We start from the raw sequence: 23,681 nt of genomic DNA on the forward strand, positions 1-23,681 counted from the left end.
GAGCAGGGAATGGCCAAGGTCACGTAGTGAGGTGTGACAGATCTCAAGCTGAAACCTGGTTCCACCTCAGGTGACCCCTCCCAAAGGGCTCAGGCGGGAGGGCCAGGAAGCCCCAGGCTGGGTCCAGGACCTGTGCACCCTGCCCTCGGCCCCTGGCAGCTCTATTGCCCTGGCTTCCTACCGCCGCCAGGTCTCCCAGGCCTGGGCTGGGCAGTGGAGCCGACGTCCAGTACTGAGCCGGCCAGCAGACACCGAGATGCCTGGTTCGTGCCAGCCCCATGCCACCGAGCTGCTGCAACCATGGGAGGCCGGTCCGCACTCCTCTCCCAGCCTGGCTAGACTTTGCTCTCAGAGACCCAGCCGGGCCGCCTTTCCCACCCCCGCCACGGGCCTTGTCCTGGTGGCTCTCACCCCATGTCTTCCTCCCTTCCTTTTCCCCTCTCTCCTTCACCCTCTCTCCTCATTCTTCCTGCTCTCTGGACCCCTTGGGTGCTCTGTCCATCTGCCCTGCTCCTACCTGAGACACGACCACTACTCACCGGGGCCTGGGATCTGGGCTTTAGCGGATGCCTCTCATGAGCCACACCGGCCTCAATCTGGGCCCATGGGCAGAGTGGAGGGAGGGAGGGCGGTGGCCTGGCTTAACGGCCAAAGCCAAAGCACATGGTGGGGCGGAGTGGGGCTGGCAGGGGAACACAGGCTCCCAACCCAGAGCCGGGCACTGCAGAGCCAGAAGAGCCTTCTCCTTTCGCAACCTGGAAAACCAAAGCCTGAGGTCCAGGTCACCCGGCTACCAGCGAGGAGCTGGGGGGAGTGTGAAGACCCCCGTCTCACAGATGGAAGCAAAACTTGAGCTGAGGGGCCCTGTGCAGGGATCCTACAGCTGGGCGAGCCCGGCTGCCCTACCCCACTCTTGCCACCTCCCGGGCCCCGGGATCCAAACCTGCGAGACACCACGAGGTCTGTGGGTGAGAAGCACCAGGTTTAATATTAAAATCTTTCTTTTAAAAAAAAAGTACACAGAGAAGAAAAGTTGATGGCATACAAAATAGCGCTTCTGTTGTATAAACGTGAGTTAACGTGAGTCCTAAAAATACTTGTAAACCTAGGTGATTACATCTTTGGTACCGTAGTGAGAACCCACGCCCTCTCCTTGACCAGGCTTCGGGGGTCCTGGGGCGGGGAGGTGCCAACCAACACAAGGGGCTGGTGCCCAGAAGCGCTGACCTTCCCTCACCCTCCCTCCAGCCCTTCCCCTGCCAGCAGTCTTGGCCACAGCCCTCACGCCCCAGTTCCCTCCAGTGCCAACTGGGCTGGCAGACACAGTGAGGTGAGCATCCCCGGGCAGACAAAGACATGTTCTACGGTTCCTGCCTCAGGGTGGGGCAGCTGGCAGGTGGGAAGTCACCCTCCAAAGTACCCACCTCTTGCGCCCCTTCCTCAGGTCCCCCATCCAAGGTTTCTTGTCCTTTCACTGTCCTCTAGGTCTGCGGCACAGACCTGGACAGCAGGTATGAGTGGTGGGCTGTGTCAGGTGGTCTGACTTGCCGTCTCGGCCTCCTTTGCCCAGAATAGTTCCAGAGGTCATGTGGGTGCTGAGAGGGGTCCCACGGTCTCCCCATGTCCCTGGGGCGGCTTCTGGGGGCTTTCCAGGACACTGGCTGTCGCTCAGAGTCAAGGCCTGGGCAGCTGGCCTTTGGGGACTTGCCAGGGGCCTGGGGGAGGGGCACAGTTCCTGAATGCCTGGAGTGTGCTGTGTAGTCTGGAACCTCCCCAGACCCCAACTAACCCAGGATAGAGGTTTGGAGGGTTTATCTTTGCTTCATCTGGGCAAGTGTGCAACCCCTGGAATATTCTAGAATGTTAGTGCTGGCAGGGCACCAGAAGTCAATGAGTCCAACCTGCTCATTTTTCAACAGGGAAAACAGAGGGCGAGGGATTCCTCCAAGGTCTCTTAGCGGGTCCAGTGCCACATTGGTCCATACATGTGGACACCTCTTGCAGGCACGTCAACACACTCATCACAGACGTGGGGCCCATCTGGCCCTGGAGACTCTGGTGAGTGGAGTAAGACTGGCAGTGATGAGGAAAAAGACCCCTGGATCCATGGGGCCAGGAAGACACGGACACAGGCATGTTATGGGGAAGTGTACCCCGAGTGCCTGGGGCAGGGGCTACAGGCCAGGGTGTCCTGTCCTTGGCTCAGCCCCCAGCATTAATTAAGCTTGGAAGGCCGCAGACCAGCCTGGGCCTGGGAAAGCAAAGACTGGCATTGAGGGAAGGTGGCTTCTGGATGAGACAACACTGTCCAAGGCCAGGCCCTAGCTCAGCCAGGAGCCAGAGATGCTAGGGTCCCTTCCCCAGCTCTTGGGCAGGAAAAAGTGCAAGGGGAGAGCTGCAGCTCCTTGAGGGGCAGCTGGCTGAAGAGGAAAAAAAGTTAACCTACCACCTCATGAACCTTGAGCATCTCCTCAGGGATTCCAGCCTCCATATCTGTCAGCCAGGGTGAGAATCCCAGATTGTGGGTTGCCAAGCCCACCTTTCCCATCTTACAGATGGGGAAACTGAGTCCCCTGGGAGAAGCCTGGCTCAGAGTCACATGCGCTCTCCAGAGGCAGAGGATCGGTCATGGTCCCTACAGTTCTCTTACCTCCTAAGCCAGCCCCAGGGGTTGGGGTGTGATGTGCCAGGGGCAAAAGCTTTCCAGAGGGGACAGCTGAAGGGAACAGCCTGGCTGTTGGGAGGCTGGGCCAGGCCAGGAGGCGCAGGGTGCTGGGAGGTAGAGGGGGAGCTTCGGGTAGGGCAGGGTGGGGGCCAGCCCCTACAGGAAGCTGTCCTCCGCCTCGGCCCGAGGCCCAGGGCAGCTGGAATCCGGCGGCCGCTTGGGCTCTGGCTCCACCTGGGACTCAGGCTGGGGCTCTGGCTCTGGTTCCTCTTGGGGTTCCAGGGGGCTGTCACAGGAGATGGTAGAGGAGGTGTTGACTTCATTCAGGGCGGAGCTAGAGGCGGAAGGCAAGTGAGTGAGAGGCTGGGAGGGAACCACAGTGAAATAACACCAGCATTAACGTAGAGCTTTCTATCTATCCACCCTTGCAGCATGCACCTTACACATTTTAACTCACTGAATCCTTGTAAAGACTATGCAAGGCAGGCGCTGTGAGGAAAGTGCAGCTCAGAGAGGTTACATCATTGCCTTGCGTCACACAGCGGGTAAGTATAGGAGTTGGGACTTCAAAGCAGATCGAGTTGATTGCTCACCCGTCAGTGTCTCTCTCCTGCATGCCTGAATGTATAATGATCTCATTTAATCCCCACAACAACCTCCAAATAGAAGTATTCTTACTGTTTTCATTTTACAGTTAAGGAAACTGAGGTTCAGAGAGGGGAAGCAGCTTGTCTGAGGGCACCAACATTCACACCCCAAGCTGTTTGAAACTCTGAGCTCAACTCCTCTATACATTGGCTACTTGGAGCCTTGGAATATTTTGGGCGTGGGTTTGGCCACATGGGGAACATCTAGTCCAGGCAACAGCTGGCCTTCCTCCAAAGCCCTCCCCATACCGTAACATCACATCCTGAGGCAAAAGAAAAGCACGAATCTCCTCCCCAGTCTGAATTCTGGCCTGAACTTCTGTAGGTACCTCTGCCTCCCTGTGCCAGGCTCCCTGGGGTCCTCAGGGCATGGTGCTAAAGGACAGACCACAGGGCTGGCGATGACCATAGAGTAATACATGGGGTGCTGGGGATGCGAATTAGATTTTCCTCTTTTCCTCCTTAGGGCTAGGACGGGGCCTAGAGAGGGGACAGAGTAGATGGCCTGTGGAGGCTCCTTTAAAGAAACAGCTACCTTACAATATATCCCAGGCCACTTTCTCTTACCAGCCTGCCATTTCCAATCGAGGTCATCAAAGGTCAAATGAGTTCAATTCTCTCTTCTATTCACCGGCAGGAATAAGTACTCACCCTAGGTAACTTACTTCTAAGGCAAGCCTGATGGCATGAAGACACAGACAGACACACACACACACAGACAGACAGACAGACACACACACACACACACACACACACTATGCACCCTACTGCTTTGGGCTGCAGGTCAGAATGGCTACCTGGCAAGGCTGGGGGAACCCTCCAGTGGTCCCTCATCAGCAACCTCGGGTTTGGGGTCAGGCAGGGGGATGATATAGTCGTTGTCACCCTCGTTGGGCTGCACAGCAGTGTAGAGGACGGAGCTGGTGTCCAGGGGGGATCGGAGGCCATTGAAGCCGGGCAAGCGGGCTTGGGACCGAAGGACGGCTGGGTGGTCGCTCCTCAGAAACTCCTCATCCACCTGCTGGTACTTCTGCTCAGCAGGGCAGGAAGAAGCCGAGACACAGGGAGGGTCAGACCAGAAATGCCTTTAGGGATCATCTACCGGGCAGATTCTGACCCAGCCCCTCCCACCTCATGTAAATAAAGCACCTGGTGCTCAGAGAGGAAGAATTGCCCAAAGCCCCACAGCTGAGCTGCTCGCCTACCTGGCCTCTCACCACACAAGATGGGCTCAGGGTCACCCAGGGAGGGGCCGGTGATCGGACTAGCACCCGCAACCCTAACTCTTCCCCCACTTCAGGGTAGACAGGCACGGGCTCTCTGCCTGCCATGGCCTCCCTCGCTGGGGCCACAGTCTCCCTCGCTACTGAAGGGAGACAACTCCCTTTCAACTCACTGGTCCTGGAGCTGTAAACAGATGTGTTTGGGAGTGGGCTTAGGAATGGACTGAGGGAAAGAGCTGTGTCTGGGCCAAAGGACACGTGCATCCCCCTCACTGTAGCTTCGTAGTTGGGCAGCGAGGGTTTTAAGGCCCTGCTGGCTCCATAAGCTTTGTATGAGCCCGCCACAGGGTCCAAGTGGTCAGGCCCTCAGCAGTCATCTCGCCTGGGGTTGTTCAAACTTGTGACGGAGGCCCAGGACTTGGTCTGGGTGCAAAGGCATGAGGAAGGATGCAGGATGAAGGGGGCTGTAGGCTTCTTGCCCCCACTTTAAATTAATCAGCTTCCACATAGGATTTCACTTTTAAAAACTCTATGCTGCTAAAAGAAACTACACTCACAGCTCCAGCCCATCCCTTATTAGTACCAACAGGGAAACTGAGGCCCAGAGAGGGGAAAGGATGGTCCCCCAAATACCAGCATGTCACACAGAGCCTTGTACCCTGTGTCTACTTCTGGACCAGAACTCTCCGTTCCCCACCCCAACCCTGCCTCAACGTAACTTTTTTTTTTTTTTTTCCAGTACGCGGGCCTCTCACTGTTGTGGCCTCTCCCGTTGCGGAGCACAGGCTCCAGACGCGCAGGCTCAGCGGCCATGGCTCACGGGCCCAGCCGCTCCGCGGCATGTGGGATCTTCCCAGAGCGGGGCACAAACCCGTGTCCACTGCATCGGCAGGCGGACTCTCAACCACTGCGCCACCAGGGAAGCCTTCAACGTACCTTTTTGTAACCCTCGCCCAGCAGTCTCTCGAGAAGCAGCACCAGCTGGGAGAAGGGGGGCCGAATCTCAAACTTCTCTTCCCAGCACTTCTGCATGATCTCATAGCTGGGGAAAGGGGCAGAGGGGTCAGGGTCTCTGGCTCAGGGTCTGCCACCTCCCAGAACAAGGGGAGTAATGAAGAGTTTGGAGGGGAGGGGTTTTTCCATTACTGCACCTGCGTGTTCCCTTGGGAAGCCCTCCCACCATCCTCAGTTCAGTGGTCCCATGGGATTGATCACACCTTGGTGAGCACATGACACGGGCATGGCCAGTAGGCATTTTTATCCCCTTAGCTCAGTGGCTGGTTTTCTGGATGGGCAGGTGACCCCAGCTGAGCCCTTGACAGTCACCTCTGGACTGGTGACATAGTTCACTGGAACTATGGTGAAAGCAGCTAGGACGTAGCCATTTGGACGGTGCCAACCTGAGAGTGAGGCTGACGCGGAGGAGAGCAGAGCCCCGTGGTAGGATGAGAGAGTGTGGATGATGTCTTATGAACAACAGGATCCAGCTATACCTACATTTGTCTACATCTCTGAACTAATAAATCTATTTTCAGCTTAAGCTGGTAAAGTTGGATATCTACTGTTTGCACCCAAAGTGTCTTCCCAAGCGCTCCACTCACATCTCGTCAGAGGCGTGGGCAGGCTGAGCCATGCGGTAGCCCCGCTTGATGGCATTGTAGAACTGCTCGTTCATGGGCAGCTCTGGGTACGGGGTGCCACCTGTTAGGGAGCAGAGACAAGAAACACAGGCTCAGGTGTGTCGGAACAGTGGCAAGAATCTTCTTCCATGGGACAGGGAGAGGTACACCAACCCCAGCGTCGGTGAGGGTGCAGTGGCCTTGGCATTGGGAAATGTGGGCTCCCTCATAGGCTCTGGACAGAGACTGCATGCCTCCCCAGAATCAGAGAACCAGAGAACGCTGGAGCCAAGCAGGCTTTTTGATGTCACTGTCCAAATTCATCTCTACTGAGATGGGGAGGTAAAGAGATCCAGAGAGGGCAAGAGACTTGCCAAGGTCACACAGTAACAAGAAAGAAGCAGAGCTTCTGAGCCCTGTCCCAGAGCCCGTCCCACAGCCCCACCAGGATGAAGATGTGAGCGGTCAGGGCAGACGCTGTGCCGTGAGGCTGAGGACTGGAGGAAGAGGAAGTGTACCCAGGGTGAAGATCTCCCAGAGCAGGATCCCGAAGGACCACACGTCGCTCAGGGTGGTGTAGAGGCTGTTGAAGATGCTCTCGGGGGCCATCCACTTCAGAGGCAGGAAGGTCTGCGGGAGGGCGGAGGCTGCTGAGTGCAAGGGGGGGCCGGGCCCCACTCTGCACCTGGGAGCCGGGAGGAAGCCTGGCAGTTCCTACCCCCAGCTCTTTCTCACTTCTCGGTCCCTGAGGGCCCATCTCTGCTGATGCACGGTTCCCACGCCCATCCCACTGCTGGTCAGAGGATCAGGAAGCTGAGTTTCTTTTCGCACAAGCTGGGGACATGGTAACCCCTGTCCATGAGGGAGAGCCCCAGGGCTCCTCATGGAACAGGCTCCCCTTCTTGACCCTAGGAAAGTCCACTGCTGGGGGGAGGAAGAGACGTGCCAAGGTGTCACCCAGCTCTCATCCTAGCTGCCTTAGATCTCTGGGCAGATTCCTATGCGGGAAGTGCGGACATGAGTGAGAGGCAGGATGGTCACCTTTGAACCAAATACTGCCTGCCATCTACGCATCTGTCTTAGCCTGTCACCTGGGCTTCTTCCTCTGTTCACCATTGCTACTGGGACAGCACATTTGGCCTGTTGCCCCTTCAACCTCCCCAGGACCCTTTACAGCTGGTCCCTTGACCCCTGCCACGACCAGCAAATCTGAGCCCCCGGCCTACCCCACGGGCCTCGGCGTCTCACCCCCGCCCCATGCACAGCTAGTGGCTCCCCTTCCCATCCCTGCACACAGGGCTAGGCAGGCAGAGCCCATCGCCGCTGGGCAGGTCAGGCCACGAGAACCCTGTCCTGATCTCCCATGAGCCACAGCCACGCGAACCATGAGGACGGGGAAAGGCACTCACACTGCCTTTGGAGATGTAGTTCGAATCCCGCATGATGTCACGGGCCAGGCCAAAGTCGCAGATCTTGACCAGTTTGCCCTCACAGATGAGCACATTCCTGGCTGCCAGATCTCGGTGGACGCACTGGGGAGGGAGGAGATGGGAGCTGAGACCGTGGCGGGCAATTCTGAGGAAAGACTCTCCGTGTCAGGGGCTTTGGGAAATATGCATCGGTGCTCAGGTGTGAGGGGCCACCAGGTGTGCGGGCATTTGCCGTCCTCACCCGCCAGAGGGCTGCAGTACGGGGCCATGTACTGGGAGCACCCTGGCTGGCTGGGTGACCCACCTCCCCAGGACCCCACTGTGCTCACTGTGACCACACATACATTCTTGGAGGCCAGGAACTCCATGCCATTGGCCACCTGGTAGCTGAAGCCCACAAGATCCGTGTAGCTAAGTACTGGGGACTCGTTGATTAAAGTCACCCGGCAGGTCCTCTCAGGAGCTAGGGAAGAGCAGAAGGACACCCACTGTCTTGTGTCTCCCTGGGGCTAGAGAACTCCTGGCCTTTGGCTCGTGGAGGCTGAATGTCCCAGAGAGAAGACTCCTGATCCTCTAAGCCTCCCACAAAAGGAAAACAATTTCCAAATGTCTGACTTAAATTCTCCTTCTTTATCAGAGCCCTCATTGGCCAGAAAAACTTTTGGCTTTAGCCCTGGGCCACCTTTGCTCAGCCTGGCCTGCCTGCTCTTTAGGGACTCTAGATCAGCCTGGCACCTGCAGACCACTCTTCCCCGAGGCCCCAGCAGGTCAGGCACCCCTGTGCCCACCCTAGCTCCTCCCCTCCCTGTGGACTGTGTACACATCTCTGGACCCAGAAACAGGGGGTTCATATTGGGGTTCCACCACACAGCAGCTTTGGGCAGGTGGCTAGCCTCAGTTTCTGCATCTATGAAATGGGCACAAGGTCACCTTCCTAACAGGGTTGTTGCCAGGCTGGGCAGAGGAAAGGTTTCGAAAAGAATGTATGACTACATGGGACTTCCCTGGTGGCGCACTGGTTAAGAATCTGCCTGCCAACGCAGGGGACACGGGTTCAATCCCTGGTCCGGGAAGATCCCACATGCCGCAGAGCAACTAAGCTCGTGCGCCACAACTAGTGAGCCTGCGCTCTAGAGCCCATGAGCCACAGCTACTGAAGCCCGCGCATCTAGAGCCCGTGCTCCACAACAAGAAAAGCCACCGCAATGAGAAGCAACCCGCGCACCGCAACGAAGAGTAGCCCCCGCTCGATGTGACAAGAGAAAGCCCGCGCGCAGCAACGAAGACCCAATGCAGCCAAAAATTTAAAAAAAATTAAAATTAAAAAAAAAAAAGAATGCATGACTACATAGGTGTGAGGACCCTGTGTGCACCCACCGGAGGGGACGTAGTTATCATAAGGAGCCATGTAGTTGGAGGACTCGATGTCTGCGTATTTGACGTCCCCTTTCATGTCCAGCATGGGCACGTAGTCCACTGACTCATCTTTGCTCATGTCCATGTAGCCACCATCGCTCTCCCCAGGCAGGGACACATGGCTGGGGGCAGAGGAGCGTTACAAAAGGAGAAGCACAGGCTCTTCCCTCTCTTCCCCTTCCTGCAAGGCCCCATCACTCATGCATTTCTTCTCTCCCTCACTCTCGCATGCCCACACAGTCTGTCACAATATGAATGACCATGTAGTGAGCCCTTCCAGCCAACCTCAGACCCACGCTGAGCTGGACGCTGGGTCTGCCAAGATGACCTAGGACCCAGGGTGTGTCCTCAGAGAATTTACATCCAGGGGTGATTCCAGCACCCCAGGACCAGGGTCACAGGAAGGGCCTGTACCCAAGTGCCTTCCTGTGGCCACTACAGCACCGTCCAGCCACGATGCCCTGCAAGTGGGCAATGAATCGCCTTAATGCCTCTGCCTGCAGCTGCAGCTCCCCCGAGAGCTGCGGGACTATGTACACATGTGTCTCTAGGGTTAGAGAAAAGACTGGAAGGAAATCAATCAAAATGTTGGGGAGGACACGGGTGAGTTTTAATGTCTTTTAATGCTATTCTGAACTTACTCTTGCCTCTGCAATAAACATCTGTAGCTTTTGTAATTAGCAAAAGAACAAAGAAATGCTATTTTGGAAAAGAAAAAGAAGAAAGGGGATGAGCTGCCCTGGAGGCACTGGAGAGACTGGTGTGGGGAGGAGGGGGGAGGCTGTGGCGAGGCAGGAGTAGAGTGTGGAGCACCACAGAGGGGGTCATCCTGGGACAGGAGGGCCCCAGGTGCCCCCTGTCGACGACAGGAGATGAGATGGGGTGGGGTGAGGGGTCAAGGGGGTCACCCCCTCTGAGCCTCCAGAGCGCTCAGCGCAGGGCCTGGCACACCACGGACAGTCAGCAGGTGGTAGCCGATGCCACCATCATCACCACCGTCATTGTTTTGCCCACCTCTGGGGTGGTCAGGGGCCAGGTCTTGAGCTGGCTGGTGAAACAAGTGAAACCTGGTTCCAGGAGTGGCTCTGCCCGCCCTCACCTCAGCTTTCTGTCCTGGACAAGGAAGGAGTGAGCAGGCGCTCCTCAGGGCTCCCCACAGATTCAGGTCCCGCCCTCCCTCCAGTACCTGGGTAGCGGGAGCCCAACGGGCAGGGCGTTGCTGTAGAGCTCAGCGCTGGGCGGGCGGCGCTTGTTGGAGCAGCGCAGCAGAAAGGTGTGCTTGTTGCGGTGCAGGTAGTCCACCAGGTCGCCGTAGCGGCAGTACTCGGTGATGATGAAGATGGGCCCTGTGGAGGGACAGGCTCAGGGACAGTCCCCGGGGCGGGGGGGGGGAGGTCTTCCTATCAGGGCCATGAGGCTAATGACGGGTTGCACGTGGGTCAGCAAAGAGGCTTAGGTGCCAGGCAAACCTGGACTTTCCTGACCGTGAGCAAGGCACTTAGTTTCCCTGAGCTTTACTTTCCCCATCTATTAAATGGGGCTAGTAATACCCACCCCAAAGGGCTGCACTGAGTATTCATGAGACAATGTCTTTGTCAGCTCAGCTCAATGCCTGGCAAGTAGCAAGCACAGGGTTAGCTGTTATTGATAAAGCTGATTCTCGAGCCCAGGATACAAAATAAACAAAGGTAACTCTTTATTACCAGGTTACTGTTTAAATTCAAACACGATACATTGACTTAAAGTCAATCAGTGGCAGCTTACACATACTGGTGGAATCAAAAATTTTGAAATGTGTGATCATCGCAGACATAAGTTGGCCTACGTACACAGCGTACTTCTGTTTTTGTTGCACAATACCGAGGAAAATCCCAGATCTCACAGTAAGCAGCTGTAAATAGCGATAACATTTTTTTTTGGCGGCCTAACTTGTCATCAGAGCTTCAAATAAACACATTTGGCTGGAGAGACCTTATTCTATGATCCGAGTGACAGCAGCTCACAGTGAGCAAGCTAGTTGGTGGGCTCCAGAGGCGGGGCTATAACTCATTTCAGGGTCACAGGAGCTGTCACTTTTGATAGTTTTTAAAAGGTATTGTAAACAAATAAATAAGTAAAAATAAAATAAAATGTATCGTGAACATTTTTTCAGTGTCAGAGAACCCCTTGATTTGGAAGCCGCTAGGACTGGTGAACTAAAGAGTCCTTTGGTCTTGAAGGCGATGTGATTTGGTGACTGGCTAAATCCCACACCCATCTGCCTCTGTGAAGTGAGGGCACTAGACAGGGTGGGCACGGACCCTCTAGCTGGAGTGTCCTGTCCGTAAACTGAGGAGGGGGCGGGGAGGGGCCAAGCCTTGGCCACTGGCACTTCCCCAGAATCCTCTAGGGGTGGGTTGTACCTCCTTTAGTGCAGGCCCCCAGCAGGTTGACCACGTTCAGGTGGGGCCCAAGGTGACTCATGATCTTCAGCTCCGACATGAGGGCTTGCTTCTCGCTGCTGCGGGCTGTGGCTGAGGGAGAGAGGGGGCCCTCAGGCTTGGTCCAGTCACTGAGGCCCCGCAGACTCCCCACTGGAGCCTATTCCGGCTCTTCTGTCCCAGGCTGTGCTGTAAGACCCAGGTGGCCGAGGGAGATGAGGACCCGTGCACAGGAGAAGAGGAAAGAGGATGGGAGGAAGATGGAGGAGGAGAGGAGGCTCCCGGAGGAGGGGGCAGGGTGAGAAAGCCTCTTTCCCAAAGCAGAATCAGGAGCGCTGCTGGCTCTGGTGTGAATGTACTTCCTGTGCCCGGAGAATCAGCGAGAAGCCTGCTCTGGGAGTGCCTGAATGTGCGGGGAGGGGGCAGGGGAGAGGTAAGGGAGGGGCGGGCTGCCAGGACTCACATTTCAGCATCTTGACGGCCACTTTCATGGTAGCCTGCGAATGGCTCAGGCCGTGAGCCGTGGCCTCCACCACCTGCCCAAAGGCCCCGGAGCCCAGGGTGCGTCCTGGGGAAGAGATGATCTCTCAGCTCCTGGTACACTAGGAAGCTGCACCCCCCTACACTCTCTGAGGTCAAGCTAGACATCCCTCAAGCCACCCTGGACTTAAGGTGTTTCTCCGACGGACACTCCTAAAATCACAGTGCTTCGCAGACCTTCCTGGTCTCGCTTAAGTCCTGCCTGCTTTCTGGCCCCTCTTTAGTCCCTGGAGGCCTTCTTCTCCCCACAGAGGGGAGCACAGCTCCTCCACGCTCTCTCAGCCTCTCCAGCTAGACTAAGCGCAGGCCTGGCACTCAGCGTGCCCTCGACTAATACTTCCTCTCTCGCCACGAAGGGGTCCCATCTCCCACCATCATTGGATCATAGGACCTCAACGCTGGACGGTCCCTGGGGGATCATCTTGCCACCACTGTACAGAGGGCGGGGCCCTAGGGCCAGAGAAGGCAAGACGTCAGCCCTAGGTCTCAAAGCTAATCATGGCAAGGCTGTGCTCCGACATCAGTGTTCCCACCCGCCTCGAGTCCCCAGACTGGCACTTGAGGCCTCCCTGGGCTGACCAAGCACAAGCTGGTCCCGCGGCAGCTCCCAGGTGGAGTCGTAAGGCAGCTGCATAGGGTCCACGTAGATGTATTCATGGCCATCAGAGCTCACAGATTCAATCACTTTCCATCGGATCTCATAGCGTGGCTTCTGCAGGACCAAGACGAGGGACGGATCATCAGAGGGGGACCACTAGGTCCAGCTCCTTATGAAACAGATGGGGCAGGAAAACCTGAAGCCCAGGAAGGATGAGGGGCATATCTGAAGCCATACAGCAAGTTATCAATAGAGCCGAGGCCTTCATGGGCTCCACGGAACAGATGTCAGGGGGAGGTGCTGAGGAGCAGCTGACAGCTGAGGGGCAGGCTCATCAGAACCTCCGCACCAGCTTCTCCCAGAGCCTGGGCCGCTCCTCAGATGGGAAGACGGGAGCAGGCAGCCCTGGAAGGTAACACAAGGCAGGGACATTCTGCTGGATGTGGATGGCCCCTCCCCACGCTGGATCAGTCACAGCGGGAATCTCAGAAAGATATAACCTTAGAGTGTTGAAATCATAGGATGTTGGAGTCACAGGATTGGAATCTGAGAATGAAAGAAGCATGGGGTGCTGCAGTCCTACGGTGGAATCGTGGAACGGTGAAATCTCAGAACAGTCCATTGAAATGACAGATTTAAAGGATTAGAATGCCTTTCAGTAGAAGCCTGGGAGTCTCTGTGGGTCAGAGTTGGAAGAACGCTGGAGCCCGTGCAGTGCACCCTGAAGGTCCCATGCCCCGTGGTTGCGATGGGCAGGGATGATGCCTGAGCAGGACTCTGGATGGGAAGCGGGGTGCACAGCAGGCCCACGTTGCCCAGGCTGCTGGGGTTGAAAGCAGCTCAAACACCCAGCATCACTTCACACCTGAGCTCCACGCTGGGCCCCGGCCATGGCCCAATCCTCCAGCAATAGGGGATGGCAGGGGGGGTCCGTGCAAAGAATGGTGTGCCAGTCTGCACCCATCAGGCAAGGGTGGGGCTTACCTTCTGCCAGAGCATGATGAGGATGACGAGGGAGATGATCGTGAGCACCACCAAGGCCAGGATTGCCGAGATCACCACCACCTTGAAGGGTAAGGCTGGAAGCAGAGACAAGAGCTGCTTATGAGCAAGCAGGGCATTTGGCAGCTCCCCTCCCTTCAATCCATCTCTGGCACCACAAATCCCTCTCTGCCCAACCTGCCCAGAATGGAACCAGCCCCATCCCCCTTTGGCCTATGATGTCAGACCCTTAGCCTCTCCCCTCTGGGCCACACCTCCAGCCCCTTGCATAAATACCCCATGCCCTTCAGTTACTACCCCTGGATCACTACTGGCCTCCAAATCCCTTCAGCCCTTGCCAGGGTCAGTCCGGCCTGTCTGCCATAGCTCCAGATTGGATGCACGCTCCTGACAGCCGGGCTGTGGTTCACCTCTCCTCTGAATCCACGCCCTCATTGGGGCAGCCACTGCTAGGACAGAGCCTGACTGAGAGGCCAATGGACCCAATAACTGAGCTCCCATAGCCTGAGGCATCCAGACTGCAGAAAGGAGCCGGTTTCCTCCCCCATAGTGATGGTAGTTGTAAAGTACATCGGGGTGTGGGCCAGGGAACTGGGGTAACCAAGTAGGGCCAACTCTGGGTGCCCCCCCAAGACCTGAGTCTCCTCTACCCCCAAAGCCTCAACCTCTTTGCTGCACAGATACCCACTCCTTCCCACTCCCTCCACATCCACCCTAGCCAGACCCTCACCTCCCCTGTCCTGCCCCTCTGGCCACCCACGAAGTCCCCTGGGAACTCACTCCCTCCTCCTGTGTCACCCACCTGCCCTTCTCTGCTCGCTAGAGAGCTCTGTCCCTCCTCCTCAGGGACTCAGACCAACATCACTCCTCTCCTCCTTTTCCCCATCCTGGGAAGGAAGCCTGCATCTTCTAGGGAGCCATCTCCAAGTAAAAAAGAGGGGACTTCATCCAGCCTTGGAAATTCCCCGTGGGCTGGTACATGGCTTCCCCCTCAGTGGCACACAAAAGTTTTACTTCTGCTTTGCTCAGAGCTGGTCTGCAGGTGCCCACCTGCTCAGGGATATGTGTGCATGTGTGGGAGTGTGAGTGAGATAAGGCATTAAAACCCATCACCCATCCCACCACAGGGCAGGGGGAGGCAGGTCTGTGTAGAGCAGTATCTGCCTGTATAAGCCCATGGACCTACCTAAGTATAGGCATAAGTGTGTCCAAAACACCTTGGACAGCCTTCATAGCTCTGCTTGCACTGGCTTCTGCCTTCTCCTATAGCCCCCTCCCTTACTAGTCCCCTCCCCGTTATCTCCTCCCCCAGCCCCTAAATATATACACTCTGTTCTCCAGCCAGGTTGAATTCCTTTAATTTCTCTGAACCCACTTTGCCTCTGGGCTTTTACAGAGGCTGTTCCGTCTGACCAGAGCACCATTCCTCACCAGGCTAACTCTAGTTATCTTTCAGGTATTGACCTAAAGCTTCCTTTTACCAGGACACTTTCCTGAATCCCACAGCTGGGTATGGAGCCCCTTCTCCCTTTAGGCTTTCCCCCAAAACGCTGACCCCCACGGTGAGGTTGCCTAGTTCCTTGTCTGCCTCCTCTCTGGACCGTGGGCACTAGGAGGACAGGCAGGGCTGGGCCTTCTCCAGTGAGAAGCTGCGACCCTGTGACTATTTACTGAATGCGGAAATAGGTGAAAAAATGAAACACATGCACGCAGGTCCATGCATGCACAGGGAGTGGCAGGTAGCAAAAGCATCTGGGCACTGTAGGGACTGTTCATACGGATAAGACTTATGCATGGACGTGTACCTGCTAACAGACATGCATGGCACAGCAAGCATATATGTATGGGGATTGGGTTGAACCGTTTTACAAAAAGGTGTGCTGCATCTCCACGCTTACAGACGTGCACTACGCCAGTGTGCACACGTGCACGGGAGTTGTACATTGTTTGCACACTTGTATGGGGATTGTGCATCTGCATGTACACGCCTACAGACGTACACACGTGGGTTTATATACCTGCCTGGGGATTGGGGTGCTCGTGTACATGGTTTACAAACATACCCTCAGTGGGTTTACACCCATAAACATGCTTGTGTACCTGCTTACAGACACACGCTCTAGCTTTATACGTGTATGTGGGGATTGGGCATTCTTCATTACTTGCTTTACAAATCTACACTTGCAGGGTTTGCACCCATGTCCAACGATCAGGCATGCTCGCGTACACAGCTTAGGACATACATACAGTGTACATACAAAAGAAGATAGCACTGTTCATTGTCATGGTTTATACACACGCACTCGTGGATGTACACGTGTGTGGCAATATCGTGCTGCTGTGCAAATGCCTGGGAAGATACACCCACAATGCTCCTGAATGCCGTGGCCCTGAATGCTGACTTCAGCCTGCTGTGGGCACGCAGGCACAGCTCCATGTACAGCAGGGTTGAGGTGGGGGTGAGGGGTCGTCAGGGGCTACGGAGGATGGAGGACTCACAATGTGGCACCACGGTGACCTCCTGAACGTCTTGGCCCAGGAGGTTGTGCAGCGTGCAGCGCACGGACAGCGGCTGATCCACACGGCGCAGGCGCAGTGTGCTCACCACCTCGAACTCCTGCTCCTCCGCCCAGTATGTCACGTTCGTCTCCAGCAGGCTCTCCTCCTCGGAACTGTTCCCCAGTGGCGTGGGAGGCAGCTCCAGCGGACACCTGCCGGAGAACCAGCCAGGTCGGCTTCCAGTCTCTTGCTTCCCTATGCGGGTGGGAAAACTGAGGCCAAAAGCAGGTAGAGCCACCGGGTGGTGATAGAAGGAAGCTGGGCGCGTCCAGTTCCTTTTTCCCACTGCCTGGTCCTGAGTTGGTTCCTCCCGTGATCCCTCAACTGACCAGCAGGGGCGCACCTACCCCAGAATTGAGAACCTGGATTGCAAAATCCACTCCCTTCCTTTGACCTTCAGGGTTAAGGTAAAGAAAGGCGACAATTTAGGTCGTGCAGAGCTTCTCCAAGAAGCCACATCTTCTAGGATATGGATCTAGCCTGGAACAGTGTTCCCAGAGGAAGGTGTTGGACTAGATGACCTTCATTGGGTCCTTCCAGTCAGCTATGGGTACCCTGGGAGACACTGGCCCAGGGTCTGCTCACCTTTTGAGGTCGCTGCAGGTAGACCAGCTGAGGTGTGGCTGGGGCATGCCCCGGCCACGACAGCGGACTGTCTGCTCCCCGCTGGCAGGGTGGCTCTCGCTCAGCTCCAGCACACGGACAGGCACTGCAGGGAGAGGGGCACGGGCCAGGAGGTGGAGAGGTCAGGATAGACAGTCAGTAAGAAAGGCCCTCAGGGAGGACCTGGTCCAGAGTCTCCCTTGGGGGGAGGGGAGCTTCAGACTGCAGGTGAACATTAAATACCAGGAATCACCACGTGAAAACTGACAGATTCCCCTTCTGGGTACTTCAAAGGGAAAATCTCAGCAGGGTGCTAGTCTGTCTTTAACACCTCTCTGAGATTTGCTAATCTTCCCTTTTAACAAAGAGAGGGCAGGCCTCAGGATCAGAGCCCTGGACCGGCAAGAACGTGGAGTTAGAATTTAATAGCACTGTTTTGCTTTCTCAGAGTTTATTTTAGTGGTTGCTTTATACTTATGACATGTGATGCTGATTTTCCATCTACAGTGGAGAAGTTCATTTTTCATTCAAAATAAACTTATTTTTAGAGAGTCAATTCACAAAACATTAAGTCATTATCGTGTCATTTCTCTGCTCAAAATCCTGCAGTGGCTCTTCATTTCAGTCACAGTAAAAGCCAAAGTCCATACAAGCGCCCAGGAAGGCCTACACGATCTACCCTCTCCTGTCCCCCCAACTGCCCCGTCTCAGCTCTGACCTCATCTCCCACCGCTCTCCCCTTCACTCTGTTCCGGCTACACAAGCCTTTCTGCGTTGCTCCTGCCTTTGCACTGCCTGGTGTGCCCTTCCCCCAAATAGTCACTTGGCTAATGCCCTCACCTTCTTCAAGTCTTCACACAAATGTCATCTCCATGCAGCCAATCTTGATCATGCTATTTGAAATTGTAACTCTCCCCACTCCCCTGCCCCCAGGACTCTCTACCCTCCTTACAGAGCTTTTCTGTTCGTTTGTTTTCTTTCACAGCACTTGTTACCTTCTAACCTTGTACATGGTTTGCTGTTTTTGCCCCTTTTTTGGATGTTTATCTTCCCCGCACTGGGATGCAAACTCCACAATGGCAGGGCCTCCAGAACCTTGAATGGACTGGCATATTGTAGTTGCTCAATAAATACCCAATTAGTACTGCAGTGTAAGTGGTGTGTGAGAAGGAAAAATCATGCCACTGGGATGTGAATGCCTGAGGTTTTGTAAACACCAATCTAGCCCAATGACCTTCTCGTAAAGCTGTGGAAACTGAGGCCCAGAGAGGGGATGTGCACACAGCAGTGGTCAGTGTCAGAGCCTGGCCTAGAACCCAGCCTCCTGAGTCCTGGACTCACTCTTCTCCTCCTCCTGTGGGTGGATGGTCAGTGTAGGAATGGCAAGACAATGGGGGTGGGAGGGTCAGGGGAAGGAAAGCAGGGAGGAAGGCTCCTCACCGTTGACCTGCAGCTGGAAGGAGAGCTGGGCTTCAGCATCCTCATGGAAGGCCCGCATGGTGTAGCGGCCAGCTTCAGCCACCTTCACTCGCACCAGTGTCAGTTCTGACACGTACCTGATGAGGAGGACAGGCCAGGAGACCCAGCTGTCAGAGCTGGGAGAAGTCCTACAGCCCCCACCTTTCTTGTAAAGACAGAAAAACAAGGTCCAGGGAGTAGAAGGGGAGTGTCAAGGTCACATGGGTATCAGTAGCAGTGCCAGGACTTTTGAATCCCCCACCCATAGGCAGCTCCAGTGAGTCAAGAGGGAGGGTTAGGACGGATGGGGTGGGGGGCGTGGTGGAGGGGAAGCACCATCTCCATCCATCCACATCTCACCGCTTTCAGAAAGGCCTGACACTGCTTTATCCTAACATGCAGCACCTCAGTTCAGTCTGCTAATCTCCAGCCTCAGGGCCACCATTCTTGCATAGGTGGCAGTGGCCTGCCTGCACCCTCTTCTCCAGTCATCCTGCCTTTTTATCCGTGGCTGCTTCCAGCGGACTCCACCCATCACAAGGACAACTAAACATCTGGGTGATCGGATGACCAGAGTCCGTTTTCCCCTCTAGACAGGAAACTCTAGGAAGGCTGGAACTGTCTGTTCTGGTCTATGCAGCATCCCCAGTGCTTGGCACAGGCCCCTGGTATGGCGCCTGGCATGTAGTAGGCTCTCAGGAAAGATGGGCCTCGATAGGTCTGTCAAGTAGCTTAAGGCTGTGGCCTGCCTGCCGGCTGCAGAGAATAATAACTTCAAGAATGAAGCGGACAGGCCGCCGCTCACCGGGTCTCAGACACATTGCGCGTGGACAGCGCAACCTCGCCGGCGCCGGAGTCACCCAGGGTCCGGTTGTCCTTGAACCACATGACAGTGGGCGGCGGGTAGGCCTCGAACACCACCTGCAGTGTCCGGCTGCGGTGAAGCTCCGCGAATTGTACAGGGTCCAGCTCTCCCAGCAGCCGCACGTAACCGCTCTCTGCAAGGGGCGGCCGTCAGGGGCGGGGCTATGCCCGGCCTCCAATGGGGCAGCAGCTCCTGGGGGCGGGGCCTCAGGCTTTAGGAACTGAACCAGCGAAGGAGTTACCTGAGTTGGGGTTCAGGTGGGTACTGTGATGGACCGGAGCAGGAGCCGAATTTGGGGCTGATACTGGTTTGGGGGCTGGGCTCAAGATTGGGACTGGGGTTGTAGTGCTCTTTGGTGTGTTCTGTCTCAGGATTGTGGCGGAGATGAGTTACAGCCTGGCTGAATTTGGGGATGGGGCTACCTGGGCCGGGGATGGCAGCTGGGATTTAGAAATCGGGTTGGGGCTCAGGTTCTGGCTAGGCAGGAAGTCTAGGTTGGGATGAGGATTGGAATTGGGGCTGGTACTGTGCTTTGGTTTTGGTTTTTCCTGAAAAGGGGGCTTTGCTTGGCACTAAGGCTAGAGATGGATTAGAACACGGCTGACAGTACCCCAGGGCTGTGACAAGGTCTGGGTCCAGTTCAGACTGAGGACTGGGGGTAAGCCTAAGGCACACACCGACCACGGTGACATTGATGGCCTTTTCATCTCGATGGTCGCTCACACTTTCTGATACATTGCAGATGTAGGTCCCTGAGTCTCCCAGCTCGGCACTGGGGATGTGCAGGATAGAACGTATGTGGGGCATTTCAAAGAGGAAGTCGGTCACTGGCTCCACCAGCCGCCCACTCTGTAGGGAAAGTTGGGGCAAGCCCCCCACATCAGGAAAGGTCCATGAAGTCAGGCTACAAGCCTGAAATATCCATCCCTGCCTGACCCTTCCTCCAACCCGTGGCCCGGCATTACCTCCATGCGTGGGTATGTCCACTCAAAGTTGACCACCTCGTTCCCAGTCACAATGCACATGATGGTGATGTTCTCCCCTTGGCGGACCACAGTCTGCACCGCATTCACTGAGACGTTGATGGATGACACTGGTGGAAAGAGACTGGCTTAGGGCTGAGGAAGTCACCCCCCCAGCCACCAGCACATCCGTTTAGGGAGGGGGTGGGGGTCCAGAGAGGGAAGGGATAACTGGTGTGGAAGATTCACTCTTTCAACAAATATTTATTAAATACCTACTATTCTAGGCACTGGGGCTTTAGCAGGAAGCACAACAGACAAAATTCCTGTCCTCATGAAGCTGACATTCTAGAAGGGGTAACAATTTTGAAATCAAAGTACTCCCTGAGCATCTGAGCACAGAAGGAATTGATTGAGCACAACCACATACTCTTTTGTTTTATTTAATCTTCACAATAATCCCACTAGGTAAGCAGTCAGTATCATCCCCATTTTACAGAGGAAGAAGCAGACTCAGAGAGATTATGTGTCTTGCGCAAAGTCACTCAGATGGGAAGTGGCAGAGCTGGGATTCAAACCCCACTGGTTCAAAGCCTGTGCCTTTGCCCACCACAGTATACAGCCCAGCTCCACCACTAATGCTTCCTGTGACCTTGGACATACTCCATCCTCTTTCTGAGTCTCAGTTTTCTCATCTGTAAAATGGGGCAACACATCTGCCTTCCAAGGCTGTAGTGAGAATTCAGTGAAAAATGGAAGTGCACACTGTATTATCCGAAAGGTCTGTACCTCTGTGGAGGGTCATACTTGCCTCTGCTGAGCACCAGGCCAGAAAGGGGGCTCACCCTGGAGGCTGTAGACATAGTAGGCATCCGAATCCACCTCCCTGTCCCCGATGGTGGTTTTGCAGACGTAGGTCTTGTCCTCAAAGGTACCAGAGAAGCCACGTTGGTGGTCATAGGCGATGGGCAGCGGGACATCCACCTTCTTCTCATGCAACGTCACCACCAGTCTTGGATCCGTCACTCGGCATGGAATTGTGGTCTCAGTTATTTCCGTGAGAAAGATGAATAGTTCCTCGGGGTCAACAGGGAGGAAGCCCACAGTGGGATCTGCCATAGGTGAAGCCAAGAATACGAGTCAGAGGAGCTGGGTTTCTGGCTATGCCCTGATTTTCTCTGTTACCTTGAACAGGTCTCTTTCTCTCTCTGGGCCTCAGTCTACCCACTATAGAATAAGCATGCTCTCAGAGGTCCCTTCTAGCTTTAGCATTTGATATGGACGGCACTGGCCTGAGAAAGAAGATAAGTTGCAAGTTGAAGGGCAGCTGGTACCTGGAGCTTAGAGAATGGGGAAAATGAGATATGGAGGCCAAGAGGGTACATACTGGAACCAGCTGAGAATGCAGAGTTCTTGGGAACCAGGAATGGGGTGGGCTGACAGGGAGCAGACAAATATTCAGAGCAAGGGGTGGGAGTGAACATACTCCTGGACTGAACCAGGCTGGATTCCCTGATTCATCTGCATTTCTGAGACAGCTGCGTTTCACCATATCAGTAAGGCACTTTCTGAACTTCCCCCAGATGCCTGCAGTTGAGAAAGAGGAATAAGGGAGTGAGTACACAGGCCGGGGTCCCTCACCTGGCACAAAGATGTAGAGTCGTTTTCGCTCGCTGGCCTCCAGCCCATGGGAGCCTTTGTAGGTACAAAAGTACTCTCCTGTGTCTAGCCCAGTGACATTGGTCAGTGTCAGCACACTGGAGAAGGTGCCGTCCTGGCTCGTGGTCATTTCCTGTGGGGGCTTCTGGGACATCCGTTCCCACACCACTGGAGCTGGACCCGAGCAGGTCAGAACAAAGGTGCTGGAGAGATTGAGGACAAGCTCTGGCCCCGGGGGTGTGATGACCAGGCCCCAGGAGGCCGGTGGTCCCAGCAACAACAGCAAGGGCAGCAACAGCACCTGGCCTTTGGGAGAGGAGACATCAGGGCACAAGAGCGTGAGCACCTCTCCCCACAGCTGACCCTGAAGAACACACCTCCCTCATCCACAGAGAACGCAGACCGGAACCCATGGCTCTGAGACCTGCTTGTCCGGGGCCTGGTCTCCAGGGACTCCTTCTGGCCTCCTGGCCTCTTGACCTCAGTTCCTAGAGACCCCCAGCCTTGGAGTCTTTCTGCAGTGCAGCTTTCAGGCTGCAGGCATGTTCTCTCAAAGGCATCAGGAAATCCTCGGGAAGCAATTCCCAGGCCTCCAGTTCCTGCATTACTTCCCAGGTCACTTTCTGAGCCTCTTCCCTGCAGCTGCCCCAGATGTCCAGGTTCTGCCCCAAATCCCAGAGATGGCCCTGCTTGGGGAAGTGGTGGCCAAGGTAGTCCAGAGTGAGGCAGACTGGGGCACGAAAGATATTGAGGCCCCTGGAGGCTGAAGGGGACTGGGGATCGGGGAATGTCAAGTGATTGGTTTCCCCTCCTCTTGCTGACACCCCCCGGGGAAGGATTCTGTAAGCCTCGCCCTCCCCACCCTGGACCACTTCGGCAGGGAACATGAGGTGAAAATAAGCACCCACTTAGACGGGTGGGTGCTCGGCCAGTGGGTCGGTCATCTTTGGGTGGGCCTTTGGCTGGTCACTGATTGCCTGGTCAGCATTGATTGCCTGGAGAAGCCCACCCAGACTTGGGAGCTTACAGTCAATGAGGGGTCCAGGCAGGGAAGGGGAGTCCCCCACTGGAACCAGACTGGCCGGACTAGTACCAACAAGTGCTGACAAGAGATGGGAGACCAGGGTGACTGTTAGGGAATGGGGTGGGGACTGCTGGTGAGGGGACATGGGGTGTGGAGGGCCAAGCCGAGGATTTGAGCTGATGTCTCTGGACAGGCAGAGGTCGACTGAGGCCTCTGAGCTGAGAGGTAGGCAGTGGAAAGAGGCCTCCACTGAGAGCAACTGGAAAGGCAGGGAACTGGTCAAGAGCAGAGCAGTGCCCGGGCCCTGGTGCTGGCATGCACCACCCCGCCAGCTCCAGATCCTACTTAAGTGGCTCCCCAGGGCCTTCTGCCCCTGCCCCGAGTCTACCTACCTTCGAGGACAGGAGCTCGCATGGCACTCGGAGGCTGCATGGTATCCTGCAGAGTTAAACAGGGGTCAGGGCCCAGAGTTGCCAGAGGCAGCGCCAGGGCCCATCTTTGCCTGGGTCCTGCAGAGTAAGCCCCAGCCTGAGCCCCCCAGCCTCTGGATCCCTCGGGCTAAAGTCAAAGGCTACTCAGAGCCCCCTCCAAGAGGGCACTCATGCCCAAGGAGCTCCCTCCCCTGTGCCGGGCCCATTCACAGGGTGCCTGGACCCTGCTGTGGCTCTGCCTCTACCTCCCTGATGGCCTCGGCTGAGCCCCCTGCTTCTCCCTGGGCCTTGGTTTCTCTGTATGTATGTGGGGGGCGGGTCTTGGGCTGGATGGTGTCCAGGGGCCCGCCAGCTCTAACAGCCTGTCCTCCGGGTGACAGTTCCAATACCAGGCTCTTATCTGCCAGGACAAATATTTGGGAAAGTGTGATGAAAGGCCTAGGGGAGAAGGAGGGGGTAAGCCAGAACCGGGAGAACTCCCACAGCTCCACAAGCACAACAGGAAATGGAGGCGGCGTTGGGGAGGGAAGCGGGGGCTGTGGAATGTGGGGAGCTCCCCC

General features: G+C 55.8%; 1 protein-coding gene across 2 annotated transcripts in view; it reads right to left on the reverse strand.

The window, feature by feature from the left end:
* Window positions 1–960: 960 nt before the first annotated feature.
* PDGFRB (platelet derived growth factor receptor beta) overlaps window positions 961–23,681 on the reverse strand; it is a 38,689-nt gene continuing 15,968 nt past the window's right edge. Inside the window, exons 2-23 of one of the 2 annotated variants that reach the window (XM_024732259.1) lie at window positions 23,083–23,128; window positions 21,649–21,972; window positions 20,853–21,119; window positions 20,011–20,138; window positions 19,723–19,894; window positions 18,986–19,178; window positions 18,163–18,278; window positions 16,705–16,828; window positions 16,060–16,271; window positions 13,543–13,637; window positions 12,540–12,672; window positions 11,884–11,988; window positions 11,403–11,513; window positions 10,187–10,346; window positions 8,962–9,122; window positions 7,929–8,047; window positions 7,564–7,686; window positions 6,673–6,784; window positions 6,137–6,236; window positions 5,472–5,577; window positions 4,110–4,342; window positions 961–2,999 (exon numbers count right to left, since the gene is read on the reverse strand). In XM_024732259.1, coding sequence (XP_024588027.1) covers window positions 2,822–2,999; window positions 4,110–4,342; window positions 5,472–5,577; window positions 6,137–6,236; window positions 6,673–6,784; window positions 7,564–7,686; window positions 7,929–8,047; window positions 8,962–9,122; window positions 10,187–10,346; window positions 11,403–11,513; window positions 11,884–11,988; window positions 12,540–12,672; window positions 13,543–13,637; window positions 16,060–16,271; window positions 16,705–16,828; window positions 18,163–18,278; window positions 18,986–19,178; window positions 19,723–19,894; window positions 20,011–20,138; window positions 20,853–21,119; window positions 21,649–21,972; window positions 23,083–23,122 — 3,312 coding nt within the window. In that variant the 5' untranslated portion in view covers window positions 23,123–23,128 and the 3' untranslated portion in view covers window positions 961–2,821. Of the gene's footprint in view, window positions 3,000–4,109; window positions 4,343–5,471; window positions 5,578–6,136; window positions 6,237–6,672; window positions 6,785–7,563; window positions 7,687–7,928; window positions 8,048–8,961; window positions 9,123–10,186; window positions 10,347–11,402; window positions 11,514–11,883; window positions 11,989–12,539; window positions 12,673–13,542; window positions 13,638–16,059; window positions 16,272–16,704; window positions 16,829–18,162; window positions 18,279–18,985; window positions 19,179–19,722; window positions 19,895–20,010; window positions 20,139–20,818; window positions 21,120–21,648; window positions 21,973–23,082; window positions 23,129–23,681 lie in introns of those variants that run through there. The other variant, XM_024732260.1, reaches the window with a different exon arrangement.

This window comes from Neophocaena asiaeorientalis, unplaced genomic scaffold (genome assembly GCF_003031525.2).
Source record: "Neophocaena asiaeorientalis asiaeorientalis breed wild unplaced genomic scaffold, Neophocaena_asiaeorientalis_V1.1 scaffold964, whole genome shotgun sequence".
NCBI lineage: Eukaryota > Metazoa > Chordata > Mammalia > Artiodactyla > Phocoenidae > Neophocaena > Neophocaena asiaeorientalis.